General features: G+C 59.3%; 1 protein-coding gene across 1 annotated transcript; it reads right to left on the bottom strand.

The window, feature by feature from the left end:
* Nucleotides 1-10,243: 10,243 nt before the first annotated feature.
* Nucleotides 10,244-14,278, bottom strand: RTL1 (retrotransposon Gag like 1). Its single transcript, XM_060095791.1, has one exon. It carries the CDS (start codon nt 14,276-14,278, stop codon nt 10,244-10,246), a length of 4,035 nt encoding a protein of 1,344 aa, XP_059951774.1.
* Between the last annotated feature and the right edge of the window lie 1,516 nt (nt 14,279-15,794).

Raw genomic sequence — 15,794 nt, 5'->3', positions numbered from 1 at the left:
AATTCCTTAATGGGGTCTGCAAGCAAAAATGTTTGCTGACCCCCAATCTAGGGCATCCACTCTTCCTCACTGGCAAGGCTGTCAGCTTGGTAGTTGCTCTCTGAGCTTTGCACACGATGGGTATTCTGTTAGTGCAAGTGAGCGGGGGGTGTAGAGCAGGACGCCCGGGTCTTGAGCCTCAGAGGTTTCCACGCCCAGTGTGTGGGGTCCTGGGTTCCTCCTCCACCCCCTCTAGTCTTTGGGGTCCATCTCACGCATGTCTGTCACTGTGGGCTCCATCCTCCTGGTACCCATCACCACTTCACTGTACCCTGCAACTACCGGGTCCCAGACCCTGGCCCATCCTTCCCCGTGGGCTGGCCATCTCGGGCTCCCATCACCTCCACCTGGCCTCTGTCATACTGCGCACAGCATCTCACCTCTGTCGCTGTGGACCTAGCCATCACCCATCCATCATCCGCCTCACCTCCATCATCCTCGCTTCGGGGCTCACTCTGGCCCCCAGGGCCTTGTACATGGTAGGCTTTCATTCATTCGTTTGCACATTCGGTGAAGGTCTACTGTGTGCCAGGCCCTGTGCCAGGCAGCAAGTAAATGGACGTGGCCCGTGGGAGTGCACACCTCGGGGAGACGCACGAGAGCCGGCGGATGGCACAGAGCCTGGGCCAGGGCGGCTTGGGGACGTGGTGCAGAGAAGGGAGGGTCTGACTGCATGGTGGTGGGGAGGTTCAGCCCAGGTCCTGCTGAGGGAGGTCTGCAAGGAGACCCTACCTGTGCCCGCCTTCTTTCCTGCTGGTGGCCGGCATCTCAGAAATGGTGCCGGGAGCCCAGGCCCTCCCAGCCTGCCTGCAGGGTCCTTGCTGCCAGGCCCCTGGCACAAGTCCAGCCCCTCTGGCAGCCGGGGCTCCTTGCACTGTGCACCCTGTTCCTGCTCAGCCTCCTTGCTGTCCCCTTAGGTGGGGATCACCCGGTCCTGCCCAGATCCTTCGATGTTGGTCACATATTTCCCCTTTTTAGATGGTAAACTGATGCTCAGACGGGTTCCCCGAGTGTCACGTGTCAGTGTCGTCACGTGGAGGGAGGGTTAGGGACGAAATTTTGTGCGCTTTCCACCAAAGCTGAAATGAATGAATTGACGATGTAAGAGAAAGGAGGTGGGTGGCGGGGAAGATGTGGACTTCTCAGTCTTGGAGTGGTTTCAAGGCAGAGTTAGACCACATTGGAGGAGGGGGAGTCACAGGGGGTCGGGGGGGGCAACCAAATCTGTGATGGAGGGTGAGGGTTAGGGTAACACCAGACAGTGGTGGACGAGGCAGTGAATTTCTTGTAAAGCAAACTTTATTTCATTGTAAAATTCTGAGCTGTGTCCTTGTAGTTTGGTCTCTTACAACGCACTTCTGTTCTCTCAAATCATGGTGGTCAAGGATGGTTTGGTCTATTGACTTGAATGTCTTTGCTTGGCCAGGTGGTGGTTGTCAGATATCCATCTGGGCATTTTCCAGGTCTTGGAGAGTCAGAAACTGGGACCCTCTAGTGTCCACCAAGACCCTGTGGATGTGCTGGGGGAGGGGCACCAGTTTGTGGGGAGTGATGTCGGATGTCTTCAGGTCCTCTTCAAGTATTGGACTGGACTCAGTTTTAGGGGACCTTGGGTGTCAGTCATCAGGTGATTTAGGTTTGGTTATTTGGAGTTCTCCCCTTGGTGAAGGAACTTCTGTAACTTTCAGGATCGTTAAATTGCCTATTAGACTCTGAATCTGAATCAGAATTGGTGTGGCATGTGCATACTGCCTGGGAGTCTGTAGGGATGAGGTGGACCCATGGGGTCCCGCGTTGACCTGAGAATGTCCATCATCTGGCAGGGTGGGGCTGCACTTCATGGCAGTTGGAGGCTGAAAAGCACTGCTAGGTTCATGGAACAGCTATGCCTGTCCCCACTCAGGGTAACAAGACACCCTCCTCCACTCAGGTGTCACACAGACCACTCCTGCACTCATGTGTCACACACACCCCCTCCTGCACTCAGGGGTCACACAGACCCCCCTCCCCCACTCATGTGTCACACAGATCCCCTCCTCCACTCAGGTGTCACACAGACCCCCTCCCCCATTCATGTGTCATACAGACCCCCCTCCTCCACTCATGTGTCACACAGACCCCCCTCCTCCATTCAGGTGTCACACAGACGCCCTCCTCCACTCAGGTGTCACACAGACCCCCCTCCTCCACTCATGTGTCACACAGATCCCCTCCTCCACTCAGGTGTCACACAGACCCCCTCCTCCACTCAGGTGTCACACAGACCCCTCCTCCATTCAGGTGTCATAAAGACCCCCCTCCCCCACTCATGTGTCACACAGATCCCCTCCCCCACTCATGTGTCACACAGACCCCTCCTCCATTCAGGTGTCACACAGACCACCCTCCCCCACTCATGTGTCACACAGACCGCCCTCCCCCACTCATGTGCCACACAGACCCCTCCTCCATTCATGTGTCATACAGATCCCCTCCTCCACTCATGTGTCACACAGATCCCCTCCTCCACTCAGGTGTCACACAGACCCCTCCTCCACTCAGGTGTCACACAGACCCCCTCCTCCACTCAGGTGTCACACAGACCCCCGTCCTCCACTCAGGTGTCACACAGACCCCCTCCTCCATTCAGGTGTCATAAAGACCCCCCTCCCCCACTCATGTGTCACACAGACCCCTCCTCCATTCAGGTGTCACACAGACCGCCCTCCCCCACTCATGTGTCACACAGACCGCCCTCCCCCACTCATGTGTCACACAGATCCCCTCCTCCACTCAGGTGTCACACAGACCGCCCTCCCCCACTCATGTGCCACACAGACCCCTCCTCCATTCAGGTGTCATAAAGACCCCCCTCCCCCACTCATGTGCCACACAGACCCCTCCTCCACTCAGGTGTCACACAGACCCCCTCCTCCACTCAGGTGTCACACAGACCCCCCTCCTCCACTCAGGTGTCACACAGACCCCCCTCCTCCATTCAGGTGTCATAAAGACCCCCCTCCCCCACTCATGTGTCACACAGATCCCCTCCTCCACTCAGGTGTCACAGAGACCCCCTCCTCCATTCAGGTGTCATAAAGACCCCCCTCCTCCACTCAGGTGTCACACAGACCCCCTCCTCCACTCAGGTGTCACACAGACCCCCTCCTCCACTCAGGTGTCACACAGACCGCCCTCCCCCACTCATGTGTCACACAGACCGCCCTCCCCCACTCATGTGCCACACAGACCCCTCCTCCATTCAGGTGTCATAAAGACCCCCCTCCCCCACTCATGTGTCACACAGACCCCCTCCTCCACTCAGGTGTCACACAGACCCCCCTCCTCCACTCAGGTGTCACACAGACCCCCTCCTCCACTCAGGTGTCACACAGACCCCCCTCCTCCACTCATGTGCCACACAGACCCCTCCTCCATTCAGGTGTCACACAGACCGCCCTCCCCCACTCATGTGTCACACAGACCCCTCCTCCACTCAGGTGTCATAAAGACCCCCCTCCTCCACTCAGGTGTCACACAGATCCCCTCCTCCACTCAGGTGTCACAGAGACCCCCCTCCTCCATTCAGGTGTCATAAAGACCCCCCTCCTCCACTCAGGTGTCACACAGACCCCCTCATCCAGTCATGTGTCACAGAGACCCCCTCCTCCACTCAGGTGTCAGACAGACCTCCTCCTGCACTCATGTGTCACACAGACCCCCTCCTGTACTCATGTGTCACACAGACCCCCTCCTCCACTCAGGTGTCACACAGACCCCCTTCCTCCACTCAGGTGTCACAGAGACCCCGTCCTGCACTCAGGTGTCACACAGACCCCCTCCTGCACTCAGGTGTCACAGAGACCCCCTCCTGCACTCAGGTGTCACACTGAGCCCCTTCCGTGCTCATCTGTCCTTTGGAGTCCTCCTTCTCCCATGTGTTATGCTGACCTCCGCTCACAGGTCACACGTGTCCATTCTTCTTTTAATTGTAACACAGAGCTACTCCCCCATCCAGGTGTCACACCCTTCCGCTCTTCCTCCCACAAGTTTTACGGAGCCCCTTCACTCGACTGTCACACTAGTGGCCCCCTCCCTTCCTTAAGCCGCACTGACCCCAAACCGCATTCATGGTTCACATAATGCGTCTCCACTCCCAGAGGTCGTATTGAGCCCCTCCCCACCATGTGTCACCCTAGGCACCGTCTACTGACATGTCACAACGAGCCCCCGCCCCATATTTATGCTTCTCCTCGAGCTCCTCTCCCTCTAATGTGTCATACTGAATCCCTGCCCCTTCTTGTGTCCCACAGCGTCACTCTTGACCCTTTGTCAAACCTCGCCCTCCCGACTCCTCTGACCCTGAGCCTCTCTCCTATTTATGCATCACACGGGACCCTCCCCCACCAGAGTCACGCATACCCTATGCCAGCGTGTCGCACTGAATCTCTCCCCTACCAGCGTGTCACACTGAGCGCCCCGTTGTGTCATGCCGATCCCCTCCCCCACGTGTGCGTCACACTAGTCGCTTCCGGCTCATGAGTCACATGGAGCCCCTCTCCACCCAGATGTCACCCCAGCTGTGTGTCTCACTGAGCCTCTTCTCCACCCCTGATGACACCAGCCCTGCCCCAGTCATGTATTATATCGATTCCCCCCCACCATTCAGGTCACAGAGCTCCTTCCCCAGTCCTGTGTCTCATTAAGCCCCCAGTGTGCTTGTGTCACATTGCTCCTGCATTCCGTGTGTCACTTCGTGCCCCGCACCCTTTCATGTGTACGCTGAGCCCCTCCCCTGCCCATTTGTCACATGGAGCCCCTCCTCCACACATCACACGGAATCTCCCCACTCATTGTCACACTGAGTCCTCCCCCCATTACTGAGTCACACTGACCCTCTCCTGCTCATGTGTGACACCGAGTCCCTTCCTGCCTCAGGTATGACACTGGACACTGAGCTTTTCCTCCCAAGTATGAGTCACCTCGGCCCCTTCTCCACTCCTGTGCCAGTGGAGCTCTGTTCCACCTGTGTGTCACTAAACTCCCTCACTCATGTGTCACACCAGTCCGTCCCCTACCTGTGCATTACACTGAGAGCCTGCAACATACATGTGTCCCACTGAGCCCCTTTCATGTGTCAGACTGAGTTACTCACCCACTCGTGTGTGGCGTGGAGCCCACCTTCCACCCATGCTTTACAGGGAGCCCCTCCCCCATGTGTCATGCTAAGTCCCTCACTCGTTCATGTATTGTGTGGAGTCCATTCCCCACCCATCCTCTGAGCCCCTGGCTGCACGGGGGCATGTCCTCAAGCTCGTTGCTGCCCCGCCAGCCTCTTCCTGGCATGGTCTTCTCTCTGGTCTGCAGTCCTCGAGTCCCTGGAGGGGAGGACCTAGGGCTGGGCCATCTCTGAGGTCCCCTCCTTGGAGGGGAAGGTTATGCCCCCGGTGGGACACTCCCCAGGGGTGGGCCCAGGCCAGAGGTGGAGATAGGGCCTGACCTGGGCTTCTGCCACTGATGGGGCAGCGGCTGTGCTCCTGTAGGGAGCCCTCTGAGAGGACCCCGCTCCTAGGATAGACAGGTGGACGTCAGAGAGACAGTGCCCTTTTTTCCCAGGCCTGGCCCTTCTTACTGCCCCTGGATGAGGGTCTCCTCAAGGGGCCTTAGCCTCTGCCCAGGACTCTTTCATGACCAGGAGGCTGAGGCCCCTCACAGGCGGCTGCTTCCTCCTCTCTCCTTAAACCCCATCTGGAGACTTCCCTGGCTCCCCAGCTATTCCTAACCCTGGGTCCGGTGTCTCTCGGCTGGAAGCTGTCAGCCGGTGCCCCCTTCTTCTCCTTGTCCAAGCTGGGTGCCCGAGGGTGCTAGACCCGTGTCCCCCTGGGCCCTGGCTGCTGACTTTGGCTGTCCCGCTAACTTAGGTCCCATGCATGGCGGGAGGAGACCACACCAAGCCCCTGTGCAACTAGAGTCATTTGCCCACGAGGCAGACAAGGCAGCCCGCAGCACAGAGCCCCCCGCCAGGACAGGAGGGCCTTCCGCCGTCCTCCTCCTCCCCTGCCTCCACCCGGCTTTGCATCTTTCCCCACTTTGCAGCTTCAGGACGTCCTTGTTGAGGTCAGGAAGGCCCTCCTGGCCAGGGGACGCTTGAGCAAAGGTGGGGCCTTCGGGGGGTGGCGGGACTGTGTCTGCCTGCATCAGGTGCAGTGTGTTGGAGCCAGATGTCGCACAGGGAAGATGGAGGTCCATCGCGAGGGGCCTCGATGTTGGCCAAGGAAAGGCCTCCTCCCCGGCTCGGGACCTTGGATAGAAACCAGAGCTCTGAGGAGTGGACAGCGTGTGCTGCTTGGTGGATGGGTGGAGTGGGGGCTGGGGTGTGGGGATGGGCTCTGTGTGATGCTGGCTTCTTGCTTACTTTGGGCGCAGGCGGGTACCGCCCTGGTGGGCAGGGAGGGGATTTCAAGCTCCTATCACACCCCCTAACATGGGAGCCTGTGTCGGGGGGCCCGACAGAGGCTGGACCTGCGGCCGCCTGCAGGAAGGATGGGCATAGCAGGATCCGAGTGGTGAGTAGCCATCAGCTGCCGGGGAGTGTGTATTGTTACATGTTTCCAGAAACAGGCCCATGTGTACTAGGCCTGGCGGCTGGAGCTCTTGGCCATGGGCGGGCTGGGGGGGTGCTGGGAAAAGCAGGGAGGTGGCAGAGAGGCTGGCAGCCTCACCTGGTTGGAATCCGGGGTCCCCTGTGTCCCTGGATGCTGTCAGAGCTCACTGGATGGCAGTGGTCTTGGGGATGGAGGGGGGGACCTGGGCACAGGCGGTTGTGTAACCTGTCTTTTGTCTTGAGTTCCCACCTTTGTTGTGGTGCCATGATGTCATAACCCAGCACGTCATTCAGTACTGACTTCTTTCTTGCTTTCAGGAGAAAAAAGGTTTGTATTGTGTTCTCTAAACTCTTTTTCTAGGAAGGTGGGGACACCATCACCCAGTGTTTTTTTGCCTTGTCAGTACTTTGTCCTCCTTGGCCTGGGAGCTGCCTCTCTGCTTCTGTCTGTAAATGGGGATAAAGCTGGACTGGGGCAGGGGACCCAGTTAAACCAGTACACTGCCGTCCACTGTGTCCAGACTGCTGTGCCAACACAATTGTGCCAGCAGCCCCACTGCTCTACGTGTGTGTGAGTGTGCAGGCGTGTCACCGTGGATAAATGTGTGCACCTTAGTGGGCGTCTGGACTCCCCACTGAAGGCAGGGCTGGTTGTTTGGTGGCGAATTCTGTTCGACCTTAGCCGAGAGGTCGTCCTGTTGCCCCTCCACCTGCACAGGCCTGGCTGGAAAGACTGGCACTCCTGGAAGGTCCTGGGCTGCAGGGATGGGAGGGGTCATCTTCCATCCCATTGCCCAGGGCAGCCCCTACCAAGCAGGTTTGCGCTGGAGGTTCAGCCTCTAGGACTCCCCGGGGGTGGGCTGGGCGAGGGGCCAGTGCTGGGCGTGGCCTCCCCACCATGACCCCAAGCCTCTGCTCCAGGGGAGCTCATGCCAGGGGATTCGGGAACCCCCAGAAGAGCGTCATCTGGGAACAGAGGGGATTTTAGGAATCAGAGGCCCTTGGAGATTGTGTCTGGTTGCCCCTGAAACTCCCCTCCCCTCTAACCACACCCCCCATTTGATGATAGGAAAACAGTCCTGAAGACCAGACAGCTGCTAGCCAGGGTCACCCAGCAAGTTGGAGTCAGGGCCACTAAGAGGGTCTTGGGGTTCTTGGAGATGAGCCCTTGACCTTGACCCACAGGGCTTGCCCGTGGCTTCTTGGAGTTGCTGTCAGGTGGTGGACAGACAGACAGACAGGTAGGGTGCCCTTGGCTCCTGGGGCCTCGGTGATGGTGGCTGTCTGTGGGCGTCGTTCCTGGGTCCGTGACTGCAGGTGTGCAGGGTGTGGAGGGGATGGAGGGGCCCAGGGTGAGATGGTGGAGGCCACCGGGGAGGACCTTAGTCCCGGCTCTGTTCTTGACCCCTTCTCAGCCAGCATCAGGTCAACTGCCCTCTCTGGGCCTTGCTTTCCCAAGTTTCTCCTGAATAAATGGCCTAAGAAGTCCACACATGGTGGGCAGCGGAGGGCAGGGACTCCGAGTATGACTTCCTTTATGACAGGAGCTCCGATGGCTCGGAGTGACAGAGGAGGAGGATGAGGCGGGGAGAGGGGCTGCAGCCGGTCAGCGGGGGCCAGGGGGGCGGTGAGAAGCCCAGAGGTGCAGCCGAGCCCCCAGCTTTGGACCTGGGGATCCTGACCATGATCTCACGGTGCTGCCGTCAGGGGCAGATGCCTCAGACAGACGGGTGGGTGGTGAGCGACCGTCCGTCGCTTCTGGGGACCAGTGAGGGCACCGGGCATAACTCCGGGTGGGGCGGGAGAGGGCACAGAACTCTGGGGGGTCTGTGAGGGACACGACTTTCCTTAGGGGTGGGGAGGGGCAGGCCTGTGAGGGGGATGGGGAGTCAGGCCCCTGCAGAGCCCCTGACCTTTGAACCTGAGATCTGCTTGGTGGTCTCATGGTGCCACTGTCAGGGGCAGATTCTGTGCTGAGAGGGCAGACTTAAGGCCCATGACATGGTGTGTGAGGGCCCACGTGCAAGGACCTCCGTGTTGGAGCCCCTCCCCAAGTGGAGGTTCTAGGTCGCCCGCAAGGAGTGGTCCCAGTGTGGAGAGGTGGCGGATCTGGGAGGTCCAAGGCCGCTGCTGGATGGGTGGGCCCTGAGGCCAGGCAGAGGGGCCCTCGGTCAGCAGGGGCTGGGCTGTGGGATGAGCGCGCCCTGAGTGCCCGAGTGCCCAGTCACCGCTGTCCTCCCTACCCGGGACTCCCTCTGCCTTCCCAGGGCAGTGCACCCTCAGAAGAGCTTTTCTGCCACTTTTATGGCCGTGTGACCTTGGCCTTCTCCACTAGAGGTGGTGGTGGGGGAATTGCTGAAGCCAAGGTTCCTTGGTTCGAGCACCCTCCGAGTTAGGGGGGCAGGGTACAGCCCACGCACCCCTTATTTCTCGTGTGGGACGCATTGGGACTTGGATTTCTGGGGTCCCTGATCCGGACCCTCTGGAAGAGGCAGCTCCCTGTGTTGCCCTCCTCCCCCGCCCCCTGCAGCTTGCGTGCCAGGCGCCTGGTGGGCCTGGTTCAGGGGGGAGCCCCACCCCACCCCTCCCCCACTCCACCTGCCGGCCCTCCATCCCGCCTGTCCCCACCCTCCACCTTCAGAGCAAGCCACAGAGTCAGATCATCTTTTAACTCTGCTTTATTTTGGGGGTGGGAAGCGGTGAGGAGGGGCAGGCGGGGAGGGTCTCCTCCCTGTAGCAGAGAGCGGTGGTCTGGTAGGAGGGAGCATTCTCAGCTACTTGGCTGTCTCGGGCCTCTCTCAGTCTCTCTTGGAGCCCCTCCCCTTGTCTCAGGCCTCAGGCCCCTGTGCTGTCAGTGTTGGGGTGGGGGAGGGAGCCCCCCCCGGGTGAGGTCACCCCGTCAGCATCCCAGACAGTTGCAGGGATGCCTGAGGCTGCGCGTCCGGTAAGTACTGGCACGTCGGGACCCTCTGTGGAGCAGCACCATCCAGGTGAGAGCCAGAGCTCAGGGTCAGACAGTCAGTGTCGAGGGAGCTGGACCAGACGGCGGGGTGGGCGCAGCTTTGCAGGGAGGTGGGGTGGGGGAGGCCCCCCCAGCACCCCACGAGGCGTGGGAGGTCAGGGTCGGGCCCAGGGGCGCAGGAGCACCGGTGGTGGAGGTAGAAGAAGTCAGTGGAGCACCCGAGGTCAGTGTCCCAGGGTGGCCCAAGGTGGCCACTCGTCACTCCAGGGGGGTGGGTCCCTGGCACCTGCTTGCTTGGCTGCGTCTGCTGTGCTGATTCTTCACCTGGCCTTGGGTCATGGGGTCATTTCCTGCTCATCACTCCTCTCTCCTGTCATTGATCTCACGCCCAGTTGCAGGCCTGGGTCCTGGAGACTTAAGACGGAACTGGGTAGCCCTGAGCTGACTCTGGGTCTCTGATGGTTGGACAGTCCACTGGATAGTCCGTTGGCACGGATACTGTTGCTGGTTGATGAGTCGATTGTTTGCCCTTCTCAAGTGTTTCCTCTTGGGTCAGGAGTGGCAGGGAGGGGGCCCGGGGTCCGAGCGAAGCCGGCTGAGGCACGGGGAGGCTGGCGGGAGGTTCCGTGGGGCGGCGGGGCGGAGGAGAGGAGGCGTCTTCAGTCGAGGTCCGCGTCCTCCTCTTCGCTGGGCAGCTCCTCCAGCGTTGCTCCTTCCCTGGGGGGGCTCACCCCGACGAGGGTGGGTGTAGACTGGGTGTAGACAGCAGTCAGGAAGTGGGTCAGGGCCCTGGCTGCCAGCTCCTGGTTGATCGGGATGGACCCCCGTCGGGCGCTGCGGATGTAGAGCAGGCGGTGGACGTTGGTGTTGCTGGGGAGGTGCTGGCGGGGCCCGAGGGCGCCCGAGGCGTCGGTGCTCAGGCTCTCCTGCACGTCGTTCTCCTGCTCGTCCTGCGAGGTGTCTTGCAGGCCGTCATGCAGGCCACACTGACGGTAACGTTGCAGGTCGTCTTGCAGGGCTTCTCGCAAGACGACATCCTCATCAGCGACGACGTGCAGCTCCAGGTAGCGGTTCGGGCGCGGGTGGGGGTGGGTCCCCTCCCGGGGGGCGACTCTGACGGCGAAGAGCTCGCACAGCATCTGCCAGAGCTCGGGCGTGAATCGCAGGCCAAGCAGGGCGTTGTGCTGCCGCTGGCCAGGGCCCAGGAACAGCTCGGCCAGTTCCTCGGCTGGGATGGCGTTGGCGCCCGTGAGCGGGGGCATCTGGGTGAACAGCTGGGCGACGGCGGTGGCGATGCCGCTGCCAGCGGTGAGGTACGAGTCCAGCAGCAGGCACAGAGAGCGCCGTGGCGGTGGCCGGGCCGTGTCCGAGGTGGGTGCGGGCGGCAGGGCGAGGCGCCTTCTCAACCTAAGCAACACCAGGAGGGCGGCCACGGCCAGGAGGTTCTTCCAGAACAGGAGGCCTCGGAAGAAGTGCAGAATGACTGCCCTGATCTGGGCCATGCTGAAATGGGCAAGGAAGCTGTTGAGTATTTGGTCAGCTGGTATCAGAGCCAGGATCTCCTGCTGGACGTGCTGCCCATTCGGCTCGTCCTGATGAGGGGCATCTTCATTCTCCTCTTCGTCCCCCGATTCCGGGGACTGATCCCTGGGGGACCTTCCCATAGTGAAAAGCATCATTGGCCGAGTGGCAGCGTGGTGCTGGAAGGCTCTTCTCCGGAGAAGTTTCCGCGTGGGCGGCAGGGGCCGGCCACCCTTTGGTTCTGGCCGCTCCATGACGTCAAAGTGGAAGTGGGAGAAGAAGAAGACCCAATGCCCGGGGAGAAGTACGGTGAGCCTGTCATTATTCAGAGAGGCCAGATCCTCTGTGTTGAGAAGGATCATGATAGGCTCCTCGGTGTTCTCCAGGTAGCGGCACCACACCACGAAGGCAGCCCGCACCGGAAGGGTCTTCATCTCCGCTGGCGAGGCCTCGACCTCGATCGGGGAGATGTTTCGAGAATAGAAAGCGCAGCAGACTCGCTTGCCGGTTTGGTCGTCGACTTGGATCAGGGAGGCATGCAGGGACGTCTTGGTGACGCCCGTTTCCAAGTAGAACGGGTTCTGGGGCTTGGGGTGGTGGAGGAGGGGCGCCTTGCGGAAAGCCCGCTTCAGGCACTCGAAGGCCTCCTGTTCCTCGTCCCCCCAGCAGAAGGGCTGGTTGGTCAGTAGCTGCCGCACCAGGGGCTCCGTGATGACGGCGAAGCGCTCCACGAAGTGCCGGTACGGGAAGGTGAATGCGATGAGGTTTCGCAGGGACTTCTTAGAGCCAGGGATGGGGTACCCTGTTACGGTGCTCACGATGCTCTTGTTGAGTTTCACCCCTTTGGGGGTCATGACGAATCCCAGGAATTCGGCGGTGTGTCGGTGGAACTGGCTTCTGTCCAGGGAGCAGTAGACGTGGTGGTAGCGGAAGCGGACCAGGACTTGGCGGACGTGGTGGAGGTGCTCCTCCTGGCTCATTGAGTAGACCAGGACCTCCTGCCCGTACGAGAGGACAAAGAAACCGAGCATGTCCTTTAGGATAAAGTGAATCACGCCCTGAGGGATGATAGGGTCTGCGCAGATCGGGAAGGGCTGGTAGCTCGTCATCTCTTGAAGCTCCAGACCGAACGCCGCTTTCCACACGTCTTCTGTTGGGTGAACGTTCATGCCTCCCTCCACGACGGTGCCGCGCAGCTCCAGCTTTGTGAACCATGTAGCTCCGTGTAACTGGTCGAACAGTTCTGGAATCATCTGTACGTAGTCGTGCCTGCTGGTCAGCATGTCCTGCGGGTCCCAGTATTCCTCCCGCCTGGCTCTTTCTTGCATCCTGGCTCCCACAGGTTCCCACGGCGCGGTGCAGGGACACTCGTAATAGGTCTTGCTGTGATCACTGTCTCCAGCCTGCTGAAGCTCAGAGGGCTCTGATTCAGAAAGATCATCGGATCCGTCTGAGCTTGGCTGGTCGGAAGTCTCCTCATCTGCTTCCTTCGGGTTAAACACGTCGGCCAGGTCGGAGTACAGGGGCGGCAATCCGGGCAGCAAGCTTATGGCATGTCTCTCCAGAGCGATGCATGGTGGGGGCGGGCGGAAGCAGTTCTTCAGGCAGTAGGGAGAGTGGAAGGTGCAGCGGCCTTTGACCCAGTCGACCTCTGGGGCGTGGACTCGGAGCCAGTTAATGCCTAGTATCACGGAGAAGTTGGGAGACGGGATGATGTCGAATTCCAGGGACTCGTGGTGGTTCTGGTGGATGCACACCAGGGGTTCGGTGTAGAACCAGACGGGCTCGTGACCGACCAGCGAGCCATCCACGGACTGGACCGACCGTGGGGAGGGCTTCTCGTAGAGCTCGACGTAGTGCTCTTGGGCGAACCTCTCATCCATGAAGTTGCCCCCCGCCCCCGAGTCAACCAGGGCCTGAACCGCCACGCTGTGGTAGGGGTTCACCCTCACCATAAGCAGCAGGAACAGGTGGTTGCGGTTGATGGCGGGGTGGGCCTCACAGGGCAGCCAGCTGCTCACCACCCACCTCTCTGGAGAAGGCGAGTCGATCCAGGTCAGGTTCCGCGGGCGGGCCTCCGGGGGCAGCCTGAGCATCGCCCTTCTCTCTGCCAGCTTCTCTTCTATCTGCAGGACCAGCACGATCAGACTGCCCAGAGAATCCGGTTGAGGGACGCGGAACAGGTAGCGCCTGATCTCCTCCTTGAGACCCTGGCAGAGGTGGGCCTGCAGGACCTCGTCCGGCCAGCCCAGGGTGGGTACCAGGCCCTGGAACTCGTTGATGTATTCGATGGCGGCGCGGTCCCCCTGCCTGAGGTTGAACATGGCCTCTTCCGCCACCCGCAGGGCCTGGTGGTACTGGAACGTATCGGACATGGCCTCCAGGAAGGCTGGGAAGTCGTCCATCAAGGGGCTTTCTCTCTCCACCAGATCTTTGGCCCATTCCAAGGCCAAGCCCGAGAGGTGGCAGATGACGTACCCCACTCGCAGGCGGTCATTGTAGAACATTCTTGGGTAGCTCTGTAAGATCAGCTGGCAGAGCACGATGAACTCGTGGTATTCTCTGCGATCGCCCGAGAATGTGCCTGGGATCGGCAGCTGGCCGGCGCTGATCCCCTTCATCAAGATCTCTTCCGCCACCCTCTGCTGCTCTCTGAGGTCTTGCATCCGGAAGTACAGAGAGATGATGGACCTCACCATGCCCATGATTTCTGCTGTCGAGCTGTCCGTCGGCTCTTCGGGATGCTCCTCCTCTTTCCACCCAGCCAGGTCAGTGTGGTCGTCTCGCTCTTCCCGGGCTCCCCATGGGTTGACTGATGGCTCTTCCATTCTGCCAGGTGCCCCACCGAATGGACCCCCCACTTCCAGATGTGAACCATCGCGTGACTCCTCCAGGTCTTGGAGTAGGTCATTGGGTGGATCCTTTATTTCCCTATGTGGGCCACTGGATGGCTCCTCCATGTCTTGGAGGAGATCAATGGGCAGCTCTTCCATTTCCCGGGCCAGGCCAGTGGCCGGCCCTGCCGCCGCCGCCGCCGCCGCCGCCGCCTCCGCTCTGCTGCCTGGTGTCTCCATGGTGGTGTTGGATGAGCCCTCGGAGGACTCCATTTGTTTTGATGATGGATTCTTACGCTCCATCATCGTCTCAAATGAGTCTTCAGAGGGTTCTATCATTTCGTCGGATGGGAAGGAGTGTTCTCTGAAGACTGGTAAGGTTGTGACGCGTCCGGTCAGTGATTGGGATGGCAGAGATCAGAACCTGGGGGTGGGGAGGGGGTGCGAGGAAAGGCAGTGGTTTAGGGTCTCACGAGGTCAGGGTCTCTAGGACAAATCAGATGCCCAACTTGGCAGAGCAGAGAGAAGCTGGGGAAAGCCTCCCTGGGTCCAACTTGGGGCACCCCATGGAGAGAAAAATCTGCAAACCCCTGACCTTCCCGCCTACTCTCCCAGGCTTACTCTGCCTGTCTGGCCTGACTACTCCCCTGTGGCTGTAAGAAATTCACAGCCCATAAATTCTGTGGAGTTGATGGGCCCGGAGTGGCCGCTGTGGCAGGCAGGCACCTGGCAGGGTGCATTAGCTGCTTCATTTCAACCCTGGCACACAGGCCTGGTCAGCCTCCCTTCCCTTCCTTGGTCACCAGAAAGTCACAGAGGTCACATCTCAGTGCCGTCCAAAGCCGCCCCTGTCAGGCTGGGCCTCCTCGCTTCTGAGGTGCGGATCTCCAGCAGAGATGCCTCCTGTTTAACAAGTTCAGGACAAGAGGAGAAAATGGGCACTTGGCTGCTATCCCGTCGGTTGGCTCAGACGCCCAAAATAGCTCTTATTTCCTCTCCCAGATTCGAAGCAGACATCGGGGGCAGGCAGAAGTAGTGATCTGGATTCTGGCTTTTCTTTTTTTTCCAGAAACGTTTATAAAACACCTACTGTGTGCCAGAGACTTGTGCATTTGTGACTTGATTCTGACTCGGAGTGTTTGCTGATTTCCTGTCTTTCACCAACTTCCAATGCAGCGTTCTCCCCAGCTCTGAGCTGTCGAGGAGACCTGCAGCTCATTTGCCCACCCCTCCTAAAATCTGCACTCTCCCGAGATTGCCTCGCTGTCCGTGGGAGCTCAGGAATGTCAAACATTTGGCCTCTATTCCGCTTGTGCAAAAATCTTCGTATGCCCCTGCAATCTCTTTGCTCTAGCAGATGCCCCTTCTCTGTTGTTGGTTGCTTTCCCCGCCAACATCTGGGTATATCTAGTAGAGCTGGGATGTTCAGTATGGGGTCAGGGTGTGGGGAGGGCATCAGATAACTTTGACATCTGAGTGACTTAGGATGGATTTTTGAAAATCTGATCATGGGTGGTTTTAGTGGGCCAAGGATGAATTTACAGAGATGTTTTGGTTGGGGTTATTTGTACACTTCTGTGTTGGGGCAGAGTAAATTGAGTTCCGGCTATCCAGTTAATGCGCTCTACAGTTACTGCTCTTTATGCATTTAACGCTTTTTGTTGCTTCTCAGTTTTCTTTTTAGCCACCAGGTCAATTTATTAGAAAAAAAATGCATTCCCTTGTGTAAAACTCCTCATTGGCTAAAATCCAGACTTTCCAGCACGATACGAAATTCTGATCTGCTGTTTCTCAAAATTAAATACATTCTTGTTAGCATGACAGTTAAATTTGATCCTGCAGTCCCTCTGATTAA

The sequence above is a fragment of the Mesoplodon densirostris genome, chromosome 4 (assembly GCF_025265405.1).
Source record: "Mesoplodon densirostris isolate mMesDen1 chromosome 4, mMesDen1 primary haplotype, whole genome shotgun sequence".
NCBI lineage: Eukaryota > Metazoa > Chordata > Mammalia > Artiodactyla > Ziphiidae > Mesoplodon > Mesoplodon densirostris.
The sequence above is the reverse complement of the archived record's forward strand: the minus strand, read 5'-3'. Positions and strand labels throughout refer to the sequence as shown.

Coding starts and splice junctions, on each gene's coding strand:
- RTL1 (XM_060095791.1), bottom strand. CDS start 14,278: ATGATAGAACCCTCTGAAGACTCATTTGAGACGATGATGGAGCGTAAG.